The 23,157-nt window shown below is 39.4% G+C and overlaps 1 protein-coding gene and 1 long non-coding RNA gene across 7 annotated transcripts in view; one reads left to right on the forward strand and one right to left on the reverse strand.

Annotated features, from left to right (window-relative positions):
* Window positions 1–22,444, forward strand: part of LOC121736615 (la-related protein 1) — an 81,213-nt gene extending 58,769 nt beyond the window's left edge. For 2 of the 6 annotated variants that reach the window (XM_042127929.1, XM_042127935.1), the window contains 24 exons: window positions 419–521; window positions 1,947–2,063; window positions 3,283–3,446; window positions 5,237–5,409; window positions 5,862–6,051; window positions 6,481–6,636; window positions 8,543–8,853; window positions 9,167–9,274; window positions 10,188–10,291; window positions 10,738–10,829; window positions 11,548–11,711; window positions 12,558–12,714; window positions 13,479–13,535; window positions 13,890–14,039; window positions 14,407–14,492; window positions 14,738–14,848; window positions 15,185–15,336; window positions 15,928–16,036; window positions 16,585–16,730; window positions 16,923–17,059; window positions 17,467–17,597; window positions 19,175–19,269; window positions 19,988–20,460; window positions 20,739–22,444. In XM_042127929.1, coding sequence (XP_041983863.1) covers window positions 419–521; window positions 1,947–2,063; window positions 3,283–3,446; window positions 5,237–5,409; window positions 5,862–6,051; window positions 6,481–6,636; window positions 8,543–8,853; window positions 9,167–9,274; window positions 10,188–10,291; window positions 10,738–10,829; window positions 11,548–11,711; window positions 12,558–12,714; window positions 13,479–13,535; window positions 13,890–14,039; window positions 14,407–14,492; window positions 14,738–14,848; window positions 15,185–15,336; window positions 15,928–16,036; window positions 16,585–16,730; window positions 16,923–17,059; window positions 17,467–17,597; window positions 19,175–19,269; window positions 19,988–20,061 — 3,087 coding nt within the window. In that variant the 3' untranslated portion in view covers window positions 20,062–20,460; window positions 20,739–22,444. Of the gene's footprint in view, window positions 1–418; window positions 522–1,946; window positions 2,064–3,282; window positions 3,447–5,236; window positions 5,410–5,861; window positions 6,052–6,480; window positions 6,637–8,542; window positions 8,854–9,166; window positions 9,275–10,187; window positions 10,292–10,737; window positions 10,830–11,547; window positions 11,712–12,557; window positions 12,715–13,478; window positions 13,536–13,889; window positions 14,040–14,406; window positions 14,493–14,737; window positions 14,849–15,184; window positions 15,337–15,927; window positions 16,037–16,584; window positions 16,731–16,922; window positions 17,060–17,131; window positions 17,198–17,466; window positions 17,598–19,174; window positions 19,270–19,987; window positions 20,461–20,738 lie in introns of all 6 variants that reach the window. The other 4 variants (XM_042127930.1, XM_042127931.1, XM_042127932.1 and 1 more) reach the window with 4 other exon arrangements.
* Window positions 10,026–18,104, reverse strand: LOC121736641. Its single transcript, XR_006037049.1, has 3 exons — window positions 18,093–18,104; window positions 10,447–10,450; window positions 10,026–10,136 (listed from the first exon to the last, which is right to left on the reverse strand). It is a non-coding gene; the product is annotated as an uncharacterized LOC121736641 (long non-coding RNA).
* Window positions 22,445–23,157: the final 713 nt, after the last annotated feature.

The following is a 23,157-nucleotide window of genomic DNA, read 5'->3' on the forward strand; positions in this document are numbered from 1 at the left end:
CTAAGATATAATCATTTTACTGCGGGAAACAACCATTAAAATTTCACGCAGTATACGACAGCTGGAATGTATCACGTGGGCTCCGGCCTGACCGAGCATAACACATCGCTCGGTCGGAAGATCTTCCTTTGTGGCCACCACGCATATTCTCACAGTCCCTTTCCCGGGACTCAAAGTATCTCCATACCAAATTTTAGCAAAATCGGTTCAGTGGTTTGTACGTGAAGAGGTAACAGACAGACAGACAGACTTTCGCATTAGTATGGATATGGATTTCATGCTGTAAGTCATAAATCCAACCTTCATATAATTCTTTATATGTCCGACTCGGTGAGTTGCCAATATACCACCTTAAACCATCTACCTACCAACCAAACTATCAACCAACCAACCACTAATCATCAACTTCTGTTTCCAGGAGCACGAGCGCAAACCTCTGGAGGAGCAGCGCGTTGAGCGGGTGGAGGCAGCTCACAATCAGCACGATCGTCCCCTGCACAACGACAAGGGCAAGCCTGCAGGTAAGCCTTATATTACCGAAGACTTCGTGGTCCAGTGGCTCAAAGCATGGCTCTTGGCTCGCTGGTCATGGGTTATATCTCGCGTTAGTGGTATTTTCAAGTTTGGTCCTGGTAAGCTCTATATTCCCGATGCCTCCGTCGTCCAGTGGCTCAAAGCATGGCTCTTGACTCGCTGGTCATGGGTTAGACTGCCTTTACATTAAGTCGCGAGCGCGACTGCCGCGCGGCAGCAGCGCGGCTCGTTTTAGTATAGCAATCGCGCGGCTGCCGCACTACTCGCGACTTATGTGAAGGCAGCCTTATATCCCGCGTTGGTGGTGTTTACAAGTTGGTTAGTGTGGACTGAGTGGAGTTTGTACTTTGTTTGTACATCACTCGTATATGGATAATGGATCATGTCATATCCTTCCAAGAAGGGTCCTTAGATTTTGATATTCTTTATTTTGCCATATACAGTGTGTTAGTGTAAACACAGTTATCCTTGAAACCATCAAATGAGCCCGTCAAAATGAACAACTTTTTCTATGAGAACAATGCTGGGAACTAAAAAAAATGCCATCTTCATTCCCATACGGATCCCCGGATCGGAAATTTGTATAGGTATGAACACGGATTTCTTGAGTTCTTTGCATTGTTTTCATATAAAAAGTTGTTCATTTTGACGGGCTCATTTGATGGTTTCAAGGATAACGGTGTTTACACTAACATATTTTGTAGCTAACATTTGGCAATTAAAAAAAAATCAATTAATGTAGAATGTACCATCGAGGAAATTGATTCCTAGATAGTTGACAGACCAACGTCATTTGGTCGGATCATGTCAATTCAATGTTATTTGTGATCTGTCGGCTGGGTTTGACATAACGCGACCAAACTACGTAGGTACCCCGATGTATGTTTATATCTCTATGGTAGATCTCCCATCTGCCTAGGAATCAACTTCTCTGATAGTACATGTACAAGTATTACGGCCACGGCTTCCTGACGTATGGGTTATTGACGTTCCACTCCGGATACTCGCTGTTATAAGTGCCGGTAATGTAGTTATGGCTTCTAAATATATAATATACTGGATTTGAAGACGGAAATTATACATTTTCCGTGATAAAAATAATTAGACCTATGTCCTTTCCTTAGATTCAAAACACGTATCAGATTTCGATTAAATCGATTCTGTAGTTTTAGCGTGAAGAGTACAGAGAAACTTACACAGTATTTTTGTATTTATATTATAAGAGGAATACACTAGGTATTGTCTTTAATTCTGCTTCCTTGAATTTAGTAAATAGCCTATGCGATCTAAGGGACCAAACTGCCATACTAAACTATTTACTTGTTGTTTTAAAACCCGTTTAATATTTTGCGAGACACAAACATTCATTCATCTTCACGACATACTACAATGGTTCTCAAATGACATTTCAGGTGCAGGCAAAGGCGGCACCAAGTCGGGCAAGCACAAGTGGGTGCCCCTGGACATCGACGTGAAGGCTGCCAGGCCCAGCAAGCACGGCCAGCAGCATGGAGCCCGGCTTGACCACGGTAGGTAGTATTTGGGCACACTAGAACCAGTCTTAAAGTTGATCTTTGTGCTAAATAACATAGATATGAAGAACAAGAGATAAAATATAATACTGGCACAAGTAGATAAAGAAGCCAGTCTCTTATAGCTGGTTTGTTTTTAGCAGGAGTTTATCTAATCACTAGCGCTTTAAGACCCAGTTTCATCAAGCAATGTTAAATAAATAACGGCTTGTTAAATCACTTAACGGCCTGTTAGAGCTATCGAGCGTTCCACCATACACTAATGTCATGTCAAATCGCCTAACACGGTGTTAAATTTTAATTCCTGCTGGGGAGGCCCGTTAAATATATAACAGGCTGTTATAATAGTCAAAACAACAACTTTTTAAAGACAATATCCAATATCAATAAAAGAATCTGTTTTGACTTTTGAGTGTTGCCGCCATGTTTCGCCACATCCTTACATATTATTCATTATTTTTCATGCTATGCATAATTATTTATTTGCATTTTGTCAAAAATTCAGCCCTCGGATTTTCCTTGACATTGCAAATACACTGACTTGTATCAAAATTACCAAGCCGAAATAAGTAAATAAAAGTTTGTATCATGATTCATGTTTTCAGCTTTGACAGATCATAATTATTAACCTGGTAAATTAAAAAGAACTATTGTAGTGTAACAAATGTATGCGATCAGTGATATTTTAATTTGGTCGCATTATCTATCAGATGACATATTATACGAATAAGGTGAAAATGACACATTGCAGCCAACATGTCGTATTAAACTTGTACATTGCAATTTCGTCGCCTTATAACAAGAACGAACGAATTGAATGTTATTCACTTATTGATCACTTAACGTTGCATTTACTAATCCGCTGTTAATTTTTTACTGTGGGACATAAGTATTTTAACAGTCTGTTTAATTTTCCAAGGTCCGTTAAGTAATGCCTTGTTAGGATTTAACAAACAGAGGTTGGTGAAATTGGGTCTTAATTGACTAAAGCCAAAACATTACCGATAAACAACACTTAAGAATAAGTAAACTCCTAGCAAAATCCTGTCAGAAACCAAGCATTACTCTGCTAATGTAAATATTAGTAATACATTTAACCAACATCTGCTTTGTAAATATCAGTAAGCGGGATAACACGTAACCAAAAAGTACCATCCCTGACAGATCCTTGTGTTATTTACCGACATCGTTACTAATCAGTGTCTTAACATTCTAGACACGGTATCTCTGAACGGCGAGGACAGTCGCGGTCGCGGCGCTGGGCGGGGCCGGGGCGCGGCTCGAGCGCGCGGCGCACGACGCTCCGCCCCCCGACCCGTGCATGCACACCCGCACGCCCTCTTCCACCATCCGGACTACCAACACCATGATATGCCACAGGTAATTAATACTAGTATCCGTTCAGATCTAATTGGTAAAGGCCTAGGATCTACGTGTCAACTCGTACTTAAAAGCAGCCGTAATAAACATAGGGCAAGGCTCAACAATTGCTTTAAAAATGGGGCCAGCAGCTTTAATATGTCAGGAAACCTAAAGGAATATTTGACCAAAATGTTGATAATTTAATTGTTGCACAATTTATCTCGCAATATGTAAAATATATTATATTTTACAAATTTTTTGGTTATATTTAAACTTTCCGTTACTTAAATAAGTTAGATCTGGACAGACTGTAATATTATAATGATTTTGAATTATGATGCAGGACAATATTTTGCACGCTATTTACTTTGTTTTGTTAAACTTGATTCAACACACTATTTTATTATTATAATTAAATTAATATCTTTTTCCTTATTTTGTTTATGAGCTTTGTTTTTTTGGGGCATTGCAATATGTTGGCTGCGTATTGTGTGTCCTTGGCATAAAGTATTTTTGTAACAAACTTTATCGATTAAAATATAACTGGATAATAAAGTATGACTGTACTTATATATTTCTTAAGAAAAAAAGCGATGGTTTGCCGTAAATAAAAGAAGAAGACTATTATCGCTAGTCATGATTAAAGTGAATCATTTTTGTCATAAGACATATTACACAATATGATTGAATATTGTATCAGTTTTTACTCATAGAAGCGCAATAATTAGAGTCCAAATATAATCGTGTTATATTTTATATCAATGTTTGAAGAATACCTTATGCCAAAACGTGATTCCTCTTCCCCTCCTATTGGTTTAAGCATTCGGTTTTTACATGTTTTAAAAGTCAAGGGAACATAATTTTTTGGGTTTTTAACATATTTTAAAAGTCAAGGGAACTAAAATTAAAAATTGGGGCCGAACCAATTTCATATCAGCCATTGGGTTTGCATGCGAATAATAATATTTTTCAAGTTTTGTGCATATCAGTCAATATTTTTTTCTACTTCTTCCTGCTTTATAAAGTTGCATCTATAATTAACTAGCATCATCATTTATCAGTCATCATTATTTATTGTTATATACTAAATATGAATATTTTATTGTGTGTATCTGTTGATTGTAATTGATTCATAATTTAAATGATGCATCACACATTTGACTAGTTAAATTAATATATTGATCATAGTCATAAGTCATTAACATGAGAATGAATATTATAATTTGAACTCAATTTCAAAAAGGGAACAGAATTGCTGTTTTGTCATAATATGAGTTTATACTTTATACTAATCATCAGTTTATACTCTATAATATTATTATAAAGTATAAACTGATGATAAAAATCAGAGCAAATCATTTGATGTCATCATAACAAAGTCGGGTTACCTATAGTCCAGGCGTGAACTCTGAAGAATCAAGAATCGGGGACATTCTCCTGTTTAACAGTGACAAAATAACAATGACCTGCCAAAGATTCAAATAATTCCTCAGGGCTCGCGGATTTTTTTCATAACGCTCATATTAGCTTGTCAAAAAAGAGTAGACGCTGAACACAAATTTTAAATCACATAAAATATTGAAAAACTTCATTAAACTAAATTTAAAATGTGCCAGAATGATAATATTTGAAGTGTACAAACGTTATCAGTGAAAATACGAGGCGAAAAAAACAACCATTCGATACTGATTACGATTTAGTTCTGCTACAGAAAATTTAGTACAGCGTCTACTATTTTTCGACAGACTGTACTCATGATGCTTTAGGGTGATATTGGGTTAACCGGGTGTGGTGTCCCCTCCCCCTAGCTCCGCGTTCAGCCGGCTCTGCCCCAGGGTCTGGTGCTGCACTACGGCGCGCTCGGCCTGGCCCCGCCCCTCGCGCCCGTCGCCCAGGCCTTTTACTACGGCAACACCAACAACACGCAGTACGGCATGGGCCTGGACCAGGCCACGCTGAAGGACCTGATTAAGAAGCAGATGTGAGTATGGATTTGGTTGTTTGTAGGTAGAGATAGGCCTGTAGGGTAGTCGAATATAAGTATATGGTATAAGTGGGCCCCTAGACGAACAATATTATTGAACAATTTATTTGACAATAAGATTGAAGGCGGGCGCTTCAACCCTAGACGGTCAATAATATTGCACAATATATGATATTGCACCATAAAATTGATCGTCTTGGGGCCCGCTAGCACTCTTGCTGTCACGCATAAAACAATATAACGGCGCGGCGTGAATACAGCGCATATTGAATGCGTCAAGTGTAAATTCCCGATAGAATCAATATACCGTTAAACAATAGATTCAAGTTAAAAATGGGAATGTTAATACCAACTGAAGCGTCACATGTTGCAGTGAAATAAAGAATATACGCATATTGATAGGTAAAGTTTTAATTTTTTTATAAAATGTGATAATGTTCCTTCCGCAGCGAGTACTACTTCAGCCCGGACAACCTGGCGCGCGACTTCTTCCTGCGCCGCAAGATGTCCGCCGACGGGACGATCCCGGTGACGCTGATAGCGTCCTTCCACCGCGTGCGCGCGCTCACCTCCGACGTGCAGCTCGTGCTCGACGCCATCCGCGACTCCGACCGCCTGCAGCTCATTAACGGCTTCAAGGTCAGTGGCTAGCCATCTTATGGCTTAGAAGTTGGTTTATTGTGGTTTTCAAGGCTAGTCCCAGTTGGCTTTAAGGTCAGTGCATCGTGGCTTTCTAAGTCAGTGCATTGTGACTTCAAGGTTGGGCCCTTGTGGCTTCAGGGACACTCCCTTAAGGTTTCAAGGTCAGTCGTAGATCATTTGTTGACCCATGCTTTTTCATTGTCAGTGAAATGTCTAGTTTCGAAGATATTTAGACAGAAGAACTCAGAAATCATACTTTAGACGTTCGTCAGTCATAAATCTTACGTAGTGATCGTGTAGTAAGACAGCTAACAGACAAAAGTCTGCTATTATAATTGCAGCTTTGAAGTTTGCACTATGCATGTGGAAAAAAACAGATTAATTTGAGTTAATAAATAATTAAATAATAATTATTTTCATGCGCAGGTCCGAACAGCGTTCGAGCCGACGAAGTGGCCGATATTGGACATAGTAGGCGGCCACTCGGACGACGGGCACGACAAGTACGACGACAAACACGACGAGCACGCGCCCGACAGGATAGAGGCGCCCAGTATAGACGAGACGACGAAACGGAACGAGGTATGTTACTACAGAACTAAAAACAGTTGAATAGATAGGGTTAGTCTAAATTGAATAAATGCGCGCCGACTTATTGCCGCATTCAGTAACATTCAATGATTACTTTAAGCTTTACTTAAATTTTATAATTAATTTGACGGAAAATGTGTGGAGTTTAATCTTCATTAACTAAAAGCATAGATGTGTATTTTTTCCATGCTAAAAGTAAAGTAGTCATTTAGGTTGAGTTGCACCAGAGGCGTGGTTAAAGTTAAAGTTATGGTCAAAGTTATGGTTATAGTTAAGGCAACTTTGACCACATAATTTGACAGAAGACCTTGTTGGTCCGACAAGGCTTTATAAGAACGTGGGCGGGGGCGCTGCTGGTAAAGGAGAACTGTCAAAAATGGCGTTTTTGTATGATGACAGCGTTAGTTCCCTTTTTTCGCCACGTGCATTTAAAGCCTTGTCGAGCTCTAATGGTTATGGTTAAATATGGCGTCTTAATGGCGTCCATTTTTAACTTTAACCAAAGTTTGACATTTTGCATTGTAGTTAAAGTTATAAAGTTACAGTTATAGTTAAAGTAAGTTGGTGCAACCCATCCTAAGTAGCTAGTAGCATTAACGGCAGCTAACGGAGACATCTTCATGCACAAGTCGTTACTTCAATAAAACAGCAACATTTTTACGGTGTCTAACGTCTATTATTACTGAATAAGCAGTGATTATGGAAATCAAGTGTCCAGATTATTGCCTGTTTTTTTAATTAATGAAAGAGTAACTGTAGTTAATGAGTTAACAGGATATTCCGTACATGTTAAGTAAAGTGTGTTCGGGAATTAAGTGTGCTATTTATCGTCATACACAAATTAAAATAATAGATTTTATGCACCAAATGTCCACACGCGTTGTCAGTGTGTCAGCGCGTGTTACTGCGATCGCGGTGCGACAGTACTGTAGTGGTGTGGCGTTCCGGGCCCGCTCTGTGGCGGACACGGGTGCAAGACTAGTACTACAAATACATATGAGAAAAAAACCTTATCTCCGTAGCGTATCGAATGAGCACTTGAAAATGTTCGACGCGGTAGTAAAATTAAATTTAATTATTTACGATCACAATATGTGAAATGATTATATTTTATGAAATAAACTTTCTTTGTTGGAAATGCAATAAATGTACGATTATACGGTACAACGAGCTTTTGCCCGTGGCTTCGCTCGCGTTAAGAAGTATTATTATATACAAACTTTCACCCCCTATTTGAACCCCTTGGGGTTGGAATTTATCAAAATCCTTTCTTAGCGGATGCCTTCGTTATAACATCTACCTGCATGCCAAATTTCAGCCCGATCCGTCCAGTGGTTTTTTTTTTTTTTTTTTTTTTTTAAATGAAATAAGAGGGCAAACGAGCAAACGGGTCACCTGATGGAAAGCAACTTCCGTCGCCCATGGACACTCGCAGCATTAGAAGAGCTGCAGGTGCGTTGCCGGCCTTTTAAGAGGGAATAGGGTAATAGGGGAGGGTAGGGATGGGAAGGGAAGGGAATAGGGAAGGGTAGGGAAGGGAATAGGGTAAGGGATTGGGCCTCCGGTAAACTCACTCACTCGGCGAAACACAGCGCAAGCGCTGTTTCACGCCGGTTTTCTGTGAGAACGTGGTATTTCTCCGGTCGAGCCGGCCCATTCGTGCTGAAGCATGGCTCTCCCACGGTTTGGCCTGTGCGTTGATAGATAGCCGCCGGCACGGCGGACTGCAATGTAGGATAGTGAATGGGCCACTTAAGGTTTTGACATTTTGATGGTAACCAATCAACAACTACATTAAAAAGATAAACCGCTGTCTAAAAATCTTTGAAACCGGCGGTTATTTAATATCATGACGTCACTCGTCGTTCTAGACTGAATATTTTAGTATTTATTACAGACTAAAGAAGTTGCTCCCGAATCAGAAGTCAAACCTGAAGTCAAAGAAGAGGTTAAACCAGAGGCCAAGCCGGAGGTCAAACCAGAGGTGAAAGCAGAGGTGAAAGCGGAAGTCAAGGAAGAGGTTAAGCCGGAAGTCAAACAAGAGGCTAAACCGTCCGAAGAGAAACCAGCAGTGACCGAGAGGGAGCCAGAGAAAGAGATTAAAGAAGCAGAGAAGAGCGATAAAGAGGACAGCAAAGAAGAGACCCAGAATACCAACGATGACCCTCCGCTCCAATCCGAAACTACCGATAAGCCAAACGAAAAACGGTAAGAGCTATGTTTGCTGCATTATTTCTAAAGCCTGTTTCTTGAAGTCCTTTTTATGGCGACTTTATTAAAACAAATGAAACACTCAATTAGTTTTCATAAATGTAGTTATGATAATGGAAGATCTTAAAATAAGCTTATAAATAGTAAGGGCCTGTTTCACCACTTCCTGATAAGGCTATCAACCAATTAAATTGACAGATCAAGTATGGAGAACCTGTCAAAAAAAATGTGAATTTCCTATTAGGCACTTTATCAGAAAGTGGTGAAACAGGCCCTAAATTGAATAATTAATAATTATATTTGTTTTTAGTCGCAAGAAGCAGATGGTGGGTATATTCCCGCTGGCGACGATGGGCGGTCCGCTGGTCGCGCCCGTCTCCAGCCTGCTCAGAGCGGTGCCGCCGCCGCCGCTGCCGAGGTAATACTCTATTTGGTAACATCTATTTAAAGTTACAGACGATTTTAAGTAACATGATGAACTGAAACCGGGCTTTTGTTTATATTACTTCTTGAAGGCCCTTACCAAAATATATTTTTAATGGTAAGTCAACATTTAGATATTATTCCTATTTAGAACGAAGCCAGACTGATCCGATACGTTGCCATCTGTTTAATATTGTAATGACAATGCCACATTTAGTGGTGTTTTGACAGGATTACGGACCGGATATGAAGTGAGAGTGCGTTTGACCGAATTGATGTCGCCGCTAAGTAGCCATATTAAGTGGCATAGGTATAATGTGTTATGAGTTAAGAACGCAATTTAAATGTTATAATGATGGAACATTATGCACTGGAACAGTGTATCTTGTATGTGAAATAATCAAAAGATGTCAAAAACAACTTACTTTTGGCGTATTGAACTAGCTAAGTACGACCGCAAATTTAAGACACGACAGTTTTTAGACAGACTATCGCATAATATAAATTACTAGACGCGCACATTTGAAACAAAACGTCTCATAGACAAAGTTGTCTAATGCGTACAAGAAATGCACGGCCACAAGTCTGACTAACGCCTGTCGGCTTGACTTTTAAGTGTATGCGAGCGCGCACATCAACGACAAAACTGTCTAGCGGTGTACCTAGTCTGATCCGAGGATGAATATACAATTGTATGCGTTGCGCTACGCGATGCGTCATCGAAGACAAAACAGTTTCGTCTTGGTATGCGCCGCGTGGTAGACACAACTGTTTCTCTTTAATCGTAAAGTCCGACTCGTCTATGTGAAACAAGATTGTCTAAAAACTGTCGTGTCTCTAATGTGCGCTATCTCTAACTTATGATAGATTCCGTTTTCTTCTCTAACCTTCTTCTTTCCACCTTTCAGAATGTTCCGCACTGGGCGCGGCGGTGTGTCGCCGCTGCTGGGCGCGCCGCACGACCACCTCAACCCCGACGTGCCAGAGTTCGTGCCGCAGGCCCGGAGACAAGGTACACCTTCCCAGCGTTCTTTATTACATTATTTTTATTATTGTCAACAACTATTTGCATTGGTGTTAGACCATTTGAAAAGAGATATCAATAGTTATTACAAATCTACGTATAATAAAAACTAAGGAAGATAACTGTGTCAAAAATTTGTCCACAAGTCTACAAAATGTGAACCGAATACATCCATACTCTATGCATGTATTCGGGACACAATTTTGTGTAAATATAAAAGTGACAATTAATGTCAACGGCTTTATTTCGTGAGTGTTAGTGTTTTGTTGCTATTGCCATATTGTAGTGTGCGAAAAGGAACCAAATTCAAAACGGTTGAAGTATGGGAGTTACTTTTCCTTAGTTTTTATTATTCATTGTAACTAATCCTTTTTTGCTTTTAAAATTAAAAGTATTTTTTCTTTTCATCAATTCACTAAATTATATTATTATAGAGGAGCCAAGCGCCGACCAAGCCAATGTTCAGGAAAACGAACAAGCAGGAAGCCCAAAATCTGAGAAAAGCGATTCTGATGTTTGGACAGAGGTATGTAGTTTTGTAAAATATTCTATATAAGGGTCTATTATTACGCTAAGCTAGGAACTACACTAATTGATCTACGCGTTATGTTTTTCGACTGTATTCTGTGTCTATGTTACATATTTCTTTAATACGCTATTTTCGCATTTAAGCTGAATACATTCACAGTAACGTAACATAACGTTATGTAATGACCGACAATAGTCAGGAGAGAGATTAGACTCAGAATTTTTTACATGCCCATATGCCCATCCAACGCATGGATCATCTTACTTGTCAGACAATGAGGTGATCAGACTGCTTTCCAACCAAACATTGAAACAACATTTCATTCACACACTAACTCCCAACTTAAGAGCCTAGCTCGAAACCACTGTACCATGGAGGCATTATTATTTAAACGCATATGAATTACGTAACATATACATAATATTTTTATATATTTAGTTACAATAGATCCTCAAGGGTCGCAGTCACATTTAGCAATTCCTCTCAATCAATTCAGCAAATGAATTGTCAAACTGACAAATGTCAAATCAGTACAAAAATACAGAAATGAATTGCAAGCAGAGTTGCATTTTGCGATTTTAGAAAAATGAATCATATTATGATTCATATCATGATTCTTCAAAGCGACCATTTTAGCCCCGCTGGGCTATACTACATTATGATCTGCCTTCAGGAGAAAAAGAAAACAGTTACATAACAATATACGTGTCCGCAGGTGAAGCGCCGCACGAAAGCCGGTTCCCGCGAGCGTGCGCCCTCGTCGTCTGCTGGGGGCGTGGTCGGGGAGCGGGAGGAGGAGGCGCGCGAGGAGCTGCACTTCCAACTGGACGAGGAGCTCGACCTGCCGCCGCCGAGACAGAACACCTTCACCGACGCCTGGTATGTACACCTGGAAGTAACAACAGCTTGTAGCTTAGTTGCCAATACAAACATACGCCTTGTGTTATTTTGAAATGTCAATTCAACGTCAAGTACCTTCTATAGTTTGTGCGTTTTAAGGTGATATGGGTGACACATTATAATTGACAATAGTAGGAATGTTACCTAAGAAAATTAATCGATAATTTAAAAATATCGAATCACTTCGTAAAGGAATTGCAATCGAAATTATCGATTTCGTACTGAAGTTTCAGAGTGGCGCCGGCGATTTAAAATGGCCGCCCTTTTTATCGATTTGATTTCGATTCAACAGTGTCAATCTCTATTGGCATAAGTTCCATTTCATGCATCTGACATTTTTGAAATATTTTCGTAACAGTAATGTTCACAGTTAAAATTTATAATTTTATATTAATAAGTTAGCATTTAGCAACTTTTCATTTTTATTCATTTACAATTATAGGAAACATTTGTTTTTGTAGATGGAATATAATTTATTACATTTTGATTTTTTTTTTGTTTTCTTGTAAAAAAAACCCGTAGCAAGGAATATGAGAAGTCACCCATATCATCTTAAAACGCACAAACTATAATTGGTCAAAACTCCAAGTCGGTTGTTTGACGTTGGTTTGACGAACATGATAAATGATAATACCAGTTTACTGTTTGATAAGATGAAGCTTTAATCTTATACTCGCGGATTAAAAAACTGCTGAAAGGCACTAGGCATATTTTAAACAGTCAAAAATTTGGGGGCACAGCAATACCCCAGCCAAGCCTAAAGTAAAGGCACGGCCTTCAGTTTACACTGTACTGCATGATGTAAAATTCTGTATGTATGTCCAGGTCTGACGATGAAGAATCCGACTTCGAGCTGTCGGACCGCGACATCGGGCGGCTGCTGATTGTCACGCAGACGGTCGCGCGCCAGCCCAAACACGACGGACACGACCGCCAGGGCGACTGGTCCACACGGACCAAGATCACGCAGGATTTGGAGCAGGTGGGTTCTGAACGGGAGAAATGAAGATAAATATTTTGTGTGTTATTACTTATTGTTGATGATCTTAGAAGCAGTCTATATTAAACTTAACCAACAAAAAATATTTCCTACTAGATGACGCCCGCAACTCCGTTGCGCCAAAAGCGCCCGGGAACCGTACATTTTTTGGGATAAAAAGTATCCTATGTTATTTCCAGGGACACAAAGTATCTCCAAACCAAATTACAGAAAAATCGATTTAGCGGTTTGGGCGTAAAGAGGTTACAGACAGATATACAGACGGATAGATATACTTACGCATTTATAATATTAGTATGGATTAAATATATTAGACAAGATGATGATAAAACAGCGAAGTTTTGAAGTTATATCTAATATATAAAATTCTCGTGTCACAATGTTAGATAGCATACTCCTCCGAAACGGCTTTACTGATTTTAACCAAATTTTATATGCATATTCAGTGGGTCTGAGAATCGGCTACTGGGTACTTTTTATATTGATAAGTGCATTTGTTGAATAAATAATAGTAAATTATTACAACTCGAGACTGACGGTGACAATTGTTTGTACGACGGGATAGCGATGGACGTTGCCATGGTGACATACTTATTTAGTCACTTCAATAAAATAATACGGGCGAAATACTTTATATGGCAAAGAAACGTTTGCCGGGACAGCTAGTAATAATTATTATTCTGTAAGAATGTGTCTATTTTTTTAAGATTTATTATCTTTATTTAACAAATTTTAAATATTTTCAGGTGATCACGGATGGTCTGAGGCGCTATGAGGAAGATTTATGGAATGAGTTCTCTTCTGTAAGTTTATTTATTTTTACATTGTTAGTAAATTGGTTCTGTTTTCATTCATCTTGAGTTGACCAACCACGTTGCCAGAATTATTTAAGTTTATGGGTAACTATGTGAATATAAAACAACTTGTCGCAGGTACTAGAGAACTTGAATTTACTTCGCTCGGAGAACATTGAATATGAATCATCTATAATGGATGCAAAATGTTTGTGTCCTGTTTAACTTTTATATTGTATTTTATATGCGTGAATACTTGTCATTGGCATTCCTGTTTTATTTTAAAACTACTTGTTAATATAGCTGTAAGTTTCCACAAATAAAATAAAAAGCTGTAATAATATGACAATGTGTGTTACCCAGGGTGCTGCTGGTGGTGGTGGGGGCGGGAGCTCGTCGTACCGCACGGTGTCGGTGATCAGCCGCGAGCAGTTCGAGGCGGCCGCGCCCGCCGAACGACACCGCAACCCGCAGGAGCCGCCGCCGCCGCCGCCCGCGCCGCGACGCCCGCAGGTAGCGTATACCATATTAATGACTCGCACACCGGTTTCATTGGCGGTGGCCGGTTTCATTGAAACCAGGCCAGTTAGTAATTTTTATAGTGCCGGAGTGTGTGTGCAGTACACAAGAGCACTCTCTACTCCTCATTACCCAGTGGGACGGAAGACAGTCAGCCTGCGCTGTCCTAACCAATTTTGGAAAAAATATAAATATTATGTCGGAGATACCTAGTTGAAGCAGCCGGCTAGGGGCAAAATGCAGTACTTAAAGTATTCGATCGTCGTCTTTTCAAAGATCAAGTGAATATGTATTTGAAAGTAAATTTCAACATTATGGTTGTAACAAGTAGTAAATATAATATTATGTATTTTGCCTACAGGAACAGAGTCAAGACGGCGCGCATCGGCCGCGACGCACCGCGCGCTTCTACGCCGCCAGCAAGGACCCGCACGCCACTGATGTCATGTGAGTTTGTCCATGCTGCAAACATCTAAGTAGCTTTTATTCTACCACTTGTAGGTGCTGGTTCACCACCACCACTTCCTGACAAGTTAGGCTAGTCAAGGTTTGCAATATAAGAATTTAAGATTCTTTTTTTCGTTTTGAAATCATAATAATTAAGGACAAGCTGGTGCCTAAAGATCAAACCATTTCAGTTCTTATGAACTATAATCCTCTAAACCTCGAATATAACCTACATTCTCCTGCAGCAGCAGCCGCAAGCACAAGACGCGGCACAGCCTCAACCCGCCGGTGGAGCACCATATCGGTTGGGTCATGGACGTGCGCGAACACCGACGTCCACACCGCGACAGCACCGGGTGAGTGGTTATGGCATATCGATGGTTGCCCATGATCGTGCTTGGTGACAGCTTCGCAATCATGGTTATCTATCTTGAAGCTATGTAAAGAACAGACTTTACATAATATGCAAGACTGTGTACTCCATTTTAATACAATAGCAAGAGTTAGAGCCGTTTCCGAGATCCCCGTTATTAATATATAATATACAAGAATTGCTTGTATAAAAGTATTAGATTTATATGGGGTCACTCATGTCACGTTGTTATTTGATAAGCCTCGTCTATAATCTATGATGTCCTACATCTATAATAATCTTTTTGATCCCCTCGTCTATAATCCCATGTCGACTCCAGGTCGTCGCTCGGCACGTCGCCGACGCTGGGCTCATCGTGCGGCTCCGTGGGCCAGGCGCTGCCGGCGTTCCACCACCCCAGCCACGGCCTGCTCCGCGAGAACCACTTCACGCAGCAGGCATACCACAAGTACCACTCGAGGTGTCTTAAAGGTGAGAATACCTCTTATCAGAATATTGTCTAAAACTAAAACAAAATGAAACAAATAGTAGCAAAAATGGCAAAAAAATAAACCCTGTCATATATATGGTATAGTAAAATAAAAAAAATACCGTGAAATCCATTCGTGCTAGTAATAAAGTCAACTCTTTTTTGAAATATCATGCCGTCTCGTTCCTAAAACGAAAAAAGAGAGAACTTGATTAAAAATAATCTAAATATTGCTGAAATCTCGGCCTTTACGTCATCCTGTTAGTATAACAAAGGCCTCTATACTCTATAGTTCCCTGTTCTAAGACGGGACTTTATAAGAATTATTTTGCCAAAATACCTAGTATTATGACAAAATGAAGTTACAGAATCGTTTTACAAAATAGCCTGATGACCAAATAGCTTTCGCCTTACTATAATAGGCTAATTGACAACATGGCTTATAATATTATGTCAGTTATATTATTATGCTGTTAGCTCGATTTAGATTTTTTATACATGCCCATCTTCTTGGCACATCTTTTTGTGGTAAAAGACAGCAACTTTAACATAAAATATTTACATATTTCAATAACATGACGTTTTTATTGCAGAGCGCAAGAAGCTGGGCATCGGTCAGTCGCAGGAGATGAACACGCTGTTCCGCTTCTGGTCGTTCTTCCTCCGGGACCACTTCAACAGGAACATGTACAACGAGTTCAGGTTTGTACACTTATAATATACGTCACGAAATAGTAATAAGAGGCTTAATTCGCATTACATATTTAATAGACAAGTATTGGAACGAAGTTCCTTATCGCGCGTTGCAAAAGGGGGCTAGACGGAATAAATTAAGATCAATAGTTGTAACGACGCGCGCCGCATGGCTTGCGGCGTGCGCGTATTTCTCTGTCACAGAATACAACTTCGTTCCATCCGGGTGTCCCTTAACACCTCTCAAGTTTTTATTTTGTGTTGAATTTTTAGAGTGTGAAAGGCTCTGATTGGCTCTGATTGGCCGATACACTTGGGCCGCGCACGCATTGGTGTGATCTAATAAACCTAGAAATAATTTTATTATTTCTAGCACATTTGAAAACGGTCTTGATCTTAATAAAACACAGTGATAATACTTAAGGGTGTGTGAATAGTATGTATAATATCCTTTGTATAAAGTTCGCTGTGACAGTAGCAACGGAATTTAAAAACAATGTATATTATACTATATTCTTCATTTCATATATTATTGTAATCCCCTTATCCCACCACAGGACCCTGGCGAACGAGGACGCGGCGGCCGGTTTCCGGTACGGTCTGGAGTGCCTTTTCCGCTTCTACTCGTACGGCCTCGAGCGCAAGTTCCGCCCCGAGCTCTACCAGCACTTCCAGGCCGAGACGCTCGCTGATTATGAGAAAGGTAAGGGTTACTATTGAGAGAGTATTATAACTTGTTGTGATTACAAGGAAAAAAAAGTAAAGTCCAAAAAATTTAGTTAAAGGACCTATTATAGAGCCGTCACGCTGTCAAGTTTCTCGGCCTTCTTTTTATTAATCCCATCCCCAAGCTTGTAAGTTAGTATGAGATTTTGACCAATGTGTCCCCTACCAGGAGGTCAGCTGTACGGGCTGGAGAAGTTCTGGGCGTTCATGACGTACTACAAGCACGCCGGCGAGCTGCAGGTGGAGCCGCGGCTGAAGGCGCACCTCGACAAGTTCAAGACCATCGAGGACTTCCGCGTGCTAGAGGTATGTAGCGGTGACACGACATGTAATGACATGATATGATATTAGTACTACAAGCACGCCGGCGAGCTGCAGGTGGAGCCGCGGCTGAAGGCGCACCTCGACAAGTTCAAGACCATCGAGGACTTCCGCGTGCTCGAGGTATGTTGACATGACATGATATGGCGGTCAGGTGACATGACACGACGACATGGAGCTCAGCATGACTACGACACGAAATGAGACGAATTCCGAGTTGAGAGCCAAACCATGGTCTATGTAGTGTTTGACGACCTCTGTGGCTCAGTTGGTGGGCTGTTGGTAGCTCAAGATACTTATTAAATATATTTCCGTTGTCTGGTACCTGTAACACAAGTCCTTCAGGTACTTAGCATGGGGCCACATTATGATAATCACTTTTTTCCATCCAGCCACAATTGAACGAGCTGCTGGCGTCGCAGGGTCCGGCGGGCCCGGGTCGCGGGCCGCACGCGCGTCCATACGACCGACACCGCTCCGTGTCCGAGAGTGACCGCCCGCACCCCTACAGGAATAACTTCAGGTATATAATATCACCTTAATAATATAATAAACTAGATGACGCCTGCAACTCCGTTGCGCAAAAGTTCGTTTATCGCGCGGGAACCTTAAGTTTTCCGGGATAAAATTATCCTGTGTCCTTTCCCGGGATTCAAAGTGTCTCCATTCCAAATTTCAGCAAAATCAGTTCAGCGGTTTGGGCGTGAAGAGGTAACAGACAGACAGACACAGTTTGGATATGCCTGATTGATTGAAGATAAGATGATATATGCGATGCGACAGCCCTTACTTATCTAAAGTAGTCAATGTTCAGAAATGTTTATAAATTTATAAAAAAGTTTGATTTTTTATAAATTTATAAACATTTGACTTATGTGTCAGCGTGTGTTACTGCGAAACCGGTGCGACAGTACTGTAGTGGAATGGCGTTCTGGGTCCGCTCTGTGGCAGGCACGGGTGCAAGACTATTACTACAACTCTTTATTAAATCGCTATTTATTATTATTATTTATGTTACTATCTAGACAAATATTTATACTAACAGAGAAGTTGATTCATAGGCAGATTGCGGACCTACATAATCACGTAGTGATTATATTCTCTTTGTACATAATCTGGTCGCGTTCCGTCAAACCTAGCAGACAGGCGACAGCTTATGACTGAATATCCGACCAAATGACGTAGGTCTGTCAATTGCCTATGAACACTGACCTCTATCTTGGACTGGCTATACCGTACAAAATGACAGCTATTTTTTGTGCCGATTTGAAGCGCCGCGGTGAGCGTACTGTGAACTAATTACATAGCAAATTGCAACGGCCATTTGCAAAACAGTACATAGTTCCAAGTACACTCACTACTGCTATTACTATTTACTATAGCAATCAGCGCCAATATGGCGACTTTCAAATAGGAACATCTTTTTTATACGTGGGAGAGCCATGCTTCGGCACGAATGGGCCGGCTCGACCGGAGAAATACCACGTTTTCACAGAAAACCGGAGTGAAACAGCGCTTGCGCTGTGTTTCGCCGAGTGAGTGAGTTTACCGGAGGCCCAATCCCCTACCCTATTCCCTTCCCTCCCCTATTCCCTTTCCTTTTCTACCCTCCCCTATTACCCTATTCCCTCTTAAAAGGCTGGCAACGCACCTGCAGCTCTTCTGATGCTGCGAGTGTCCATGGGCGACGGAAGTTGCTTTCCATCAGGTGACCCGTTTGCTCGTTTGCCCCCTTATTTCATAAAAAAAATGATATCTTATCGATAGCGATCGCCGGTCCAGCGTATTATAATAGAGGTCAGCGCCTATGAATCAATTTCCCCGATGATACATTTTTACTTTGAGAACTTTTAATTTACATATTTAAATCCGATTTCGCCAGGATGATTACGTTTCTTAGTGTGTACGGTTTGAACGTATAACATAATAATTATGTATTTTTTTTACTCGTCCTAGAGTCCTTGTAAAATTAGAACTTCAAAGATGTTATTGAATAATCGTACCAGTGCATCAAAAAGATAGGTTTCTAATGAATGTTTAGAAGGTTAATGTGGAACAAATTGTTGCTGGCAACATGTTGCTGACGTGTATATGTTACAGCCGGCCGCAGAACCCGAGCAACAACCAGAACAACAACCGCGGTCGAGCCGGCTCCTGCGGCTCGCAGAGCGTCGTCGCCAACTGCCGACCGCGCTGTGAGTATTATACTTAACTAGGTATTTGACCGATTATTCGACTCGGTATTCGATAAAACACGAATAAAAAGACATTTTCTAAAAATGATTCTTAGCTAGATCGATTTATCGCCCCCGAAACCCCCTATATACTAAATTTCATGAAAATCGTTGAGCCGATTCCGAGATTCCAATTATATATATATATATATATATATATATATATATATATATATATATATACACATATATACATGCTCGTTTAAAGATATATACATGTTTTTATATCGATCATATAAAGAATTTAGTGCATTATTTAAGAAGTATCTAAGAACTTGTGTTATAAACCAGACTAGTATGATGAAAACTTTTATACTAACCTAACTTAACCACCTGACTAATAAAAATAATGCAGTGTACTGCAATTTCTGCTGGATTTTCCAATATGCCAGGCAAAGGAAAGCAGACCTTGTGTAATCATTCGCTGTATATGACAAAAGATAGGGCCATAGGATAATGGCCAATACAGAAAACTTGGACTTACTTAATGAAGTTTGGACAAATAAAACCCAATTTAATAATGGATAAGATCTGATTATGGTTATAACTAGCCAATTGCAAATGTTGAAAGGGAAAAAAAATTCGCTGGTATATATCTTTTAGATTTTTATAGATTAATCAGTCCAAACCTAAGACACGAGTATGTACGATGTTGTGCTAATAAAAAATTTTGTTCCAGCGGCCAAACCGAAGATAAAACCAGACAACGCGTCAACCGAAATCAAATCTCAAGTCGCAGCTAAAACGCAGTGAACAACAAACCGTTACAGACAGAGCCGTGTGCATGTGTTACTTATTTAGAAATATGCATTTTTATATATAAATAAAAAGTTAAAAAATTTTAAAATATTAAAAAAAATAATATTATATTATAAATAATAGTGCTGGAATTGTGCAGTGGTGTTAGTGTTTTTTGTGTTTAAATATTCGTCGGGCTCGGGCCCCGGTGTATCCACGCGAGTTGCGGCCGGTCCAAACCGGTCGTGGCTAGTTCAGACCGGTTGTGGCTGGTTCAGACCGGTTGTGGCTGGTTCAGACCGGTTGTGGCTGGTTCAGAAGCTGGTTGCGGCCGACGTGGACCGGCTCGGGCTGGTTTTTTTCGGTTTATGGAGCGGTGTCTGGGATTACAGGCTGGTTTAATATGGAGCCTAGGTAAGTTGGAACATTTGATACAAACGAACAATAACAATTAGTAATAATATATGTACCTACTGAATTGCAATTAAAATGAAGACTTAAACTTTAACTTTTATGTTACATAAAATTTAATTTGAACATGTTAAAAACGTTTTATTTGGCTGTTTTATAAACGCAAAGTTTTAAACGCAAAATACTTTTTTCACTATTGGCATTTCTGTATTTTTCCCTGTACCACACTAATATAAATGGAATGGTTTAAGAAAACTAACAAAATGTTTCTATTGTTTCAGCTTGTGCGCATCGACAATAAGCAATGCTACGCAGTATAGTCGACAAGTTATATCCTGATTATGTCTAGATTTAGGAGTAACGCCCACTATATCCAACTATATTTATATATATTTTTGACATTGTAACATAAAATTCGAAGTGACTCGTTCGATCGTATTGCGACGATTTCTTAGCCGATAGTTATTCTAATATATAAAAAAATAATAAGTAGCAAATATAAGTTTCAGTAGGTGGAGCTTCGTTAGTTTAAGTTTGGAGCGGTGGCGAGCGTGGTGCTGCTTTGTCTATAGTCCTCGCGAGGTTCATTTCGATTGCACAGCCCGGTCTAGGCATAGATTACTAGTGGCAAAATTGTACAGTTGTTACTTGATATTAGAGGTTTCGAGTTCAAACCTTGAGCCGCGTCCACGCTCGTACGCCGACGAGCGTGCACGCGGCTCGAACACGTCGAAAAGACTGCAAATGCACTAGTTGAAAAATTGTATATGATGAAAAAATGTAGTTCTCTTTCACGTGAACGGTGTATGATGTTTTGTATTTAATAGGAGATGAATATAAGTGTTACCACATACGAAATTTTATCGGGATTCGATTTGAAAGCTTTATGAAATTTGGAGTGCCACAGGGTTCTAACATGGGGCCTTTCTTTCTTTTGTTATATAACAATGGTGAATGGGTGTTTGAGTAAAGATTATTTTATTTTGTAGCAGTTTTGTATGTGGTAATATAACTTGTGTTCCATATACATACTGCCACTTATTATATTTAAAAAAGCACACAACAATCTACTATAAAAGGAACAACAGCAGCGATTATATAGATATATGCAGATCGAAACTACATTATACAAATGTCGTTTAGACGTGTAATTTTACGTTACAAGCTCAATATACACAATTGATTTTGATATGTTTCTAAGAATGAAATAGCAAATCTTTTTCTTCATCGAGCACAAGAATGGAATCTGCATTATATCTATATAATTAATCCACTTTTGAATTTAAATTAATTTTAGTAATGTTCAATCAGGCATTTGAGGGATTCGGTTGAAATAATATTTTACCAGGCGGTCACATTTAGTTATAGTTGGTTAAAACTTGTTACGATACTTAGGATAGCAAAAATTTTTAAATTTAATTTTGTTGCTAGAACTTATGTAGTAAATATAGGTACTATATAACTAAGTGTACTGTGAGAGTTCTGACTTTCACTATAATATCACTTGGACATAAGCTAGATTAGGGTAGAGACAAGTAAGTGTAATTACAACGATGTGTGACACAGTCAAAAGCAATACTCGAGTCGAAATTGATGTTGCTGATTACTTTTATTTTAATAACATGTTTAATGCTTAGATTGGTGAACTAGGCTTGAAATTGTTAGTCGGGGTGACTATGCCTAAATGTGACCAGTAGGTTGATTCTACTAAATAATCTTACAATAGTACAGTATTAATGCTAAAGCTAAAAAATTGTATTCTGATGAAAAAAAGTCAAAACCATTAAAAACGACATGAGAATACGATTTTGATGTTTGATATGATCCAGACTGGGTCGGAACTGTATTAATGTTAGATTATAAGAGTGGGATCGGGGTACATGTCGATGCTCAATCTAAGGTGTGACGCGGAATCTATTATCCAAATGGGTTGTATTTTGTTTTGACTCAACTCACGCTAGATTAAAAAAATTAAACGATTGTAAATTAAAAACACTCTGTATATGTGTACTATATAATCTTCTGTAATATGTACTTGAGAAATTGGTTTTTCATGAATACTAGTAGGTATATACTTATGCATAACATAACTAAAAGTGAGGAAATGAGTTAGGATAGGTTGTTTTGGTGTCTTGTCAGTTGAGGTATTGGCGATTTTCCCGTTGGATAATATTGTTTCTGGAGAAGGATATTTTATTCTGTAAATTGCACTAAATAAATTAACGCGTGTTTCTATTTTTTTTTCTAGTTTGTAAGAATGCTTTTTTAATTTTGCGTGGGTTTCGTGTGGCAACTAGGTAAGCTTAGGTTATAGCAATAAGTAAGTGCTACGTAGTAAAGACTTTATGTTCTAAACTTTCTGCTTCCTTTTTCAAATTCAATACGGCGCGTAGAGCTAAACTATGCTATCTCGCTTCTTAATGTGAAAAAGAGGGAGAAAGAGAATCAAATTGAACGCAATTCGCCTCGTTCTCTTGCCGCGTGACGTTAGATTTATAAATAGAAACTAAATTGCTATTTCTCATAAAATCTAGTTCGACTAATAGTGAGGTTTTACAAAGTGGTTAGCACTTTTTACTCTAGCAACACTGCTGCATAAATAATATATTACCGTTAAGCCCGTTGCAGACGATGCGCAGTAGCTTGCGCAAGTACTAATACTAAGCATATATTTTCATCGTGTGAACGCATTTTGCTTAG

Source organism: Aricia agestis, chromosome 19 (assembly GCF_905147365.1).
Source record: "Aricia agestis chromosome 19, ilAriAges1.1, whole genome shotgun sequence".
NCBI lineage: Eukaryota > Metazoa > Arthropoda > Insecta > Lepidoptera > Lycaenidae > Aricia > Aricia agestis.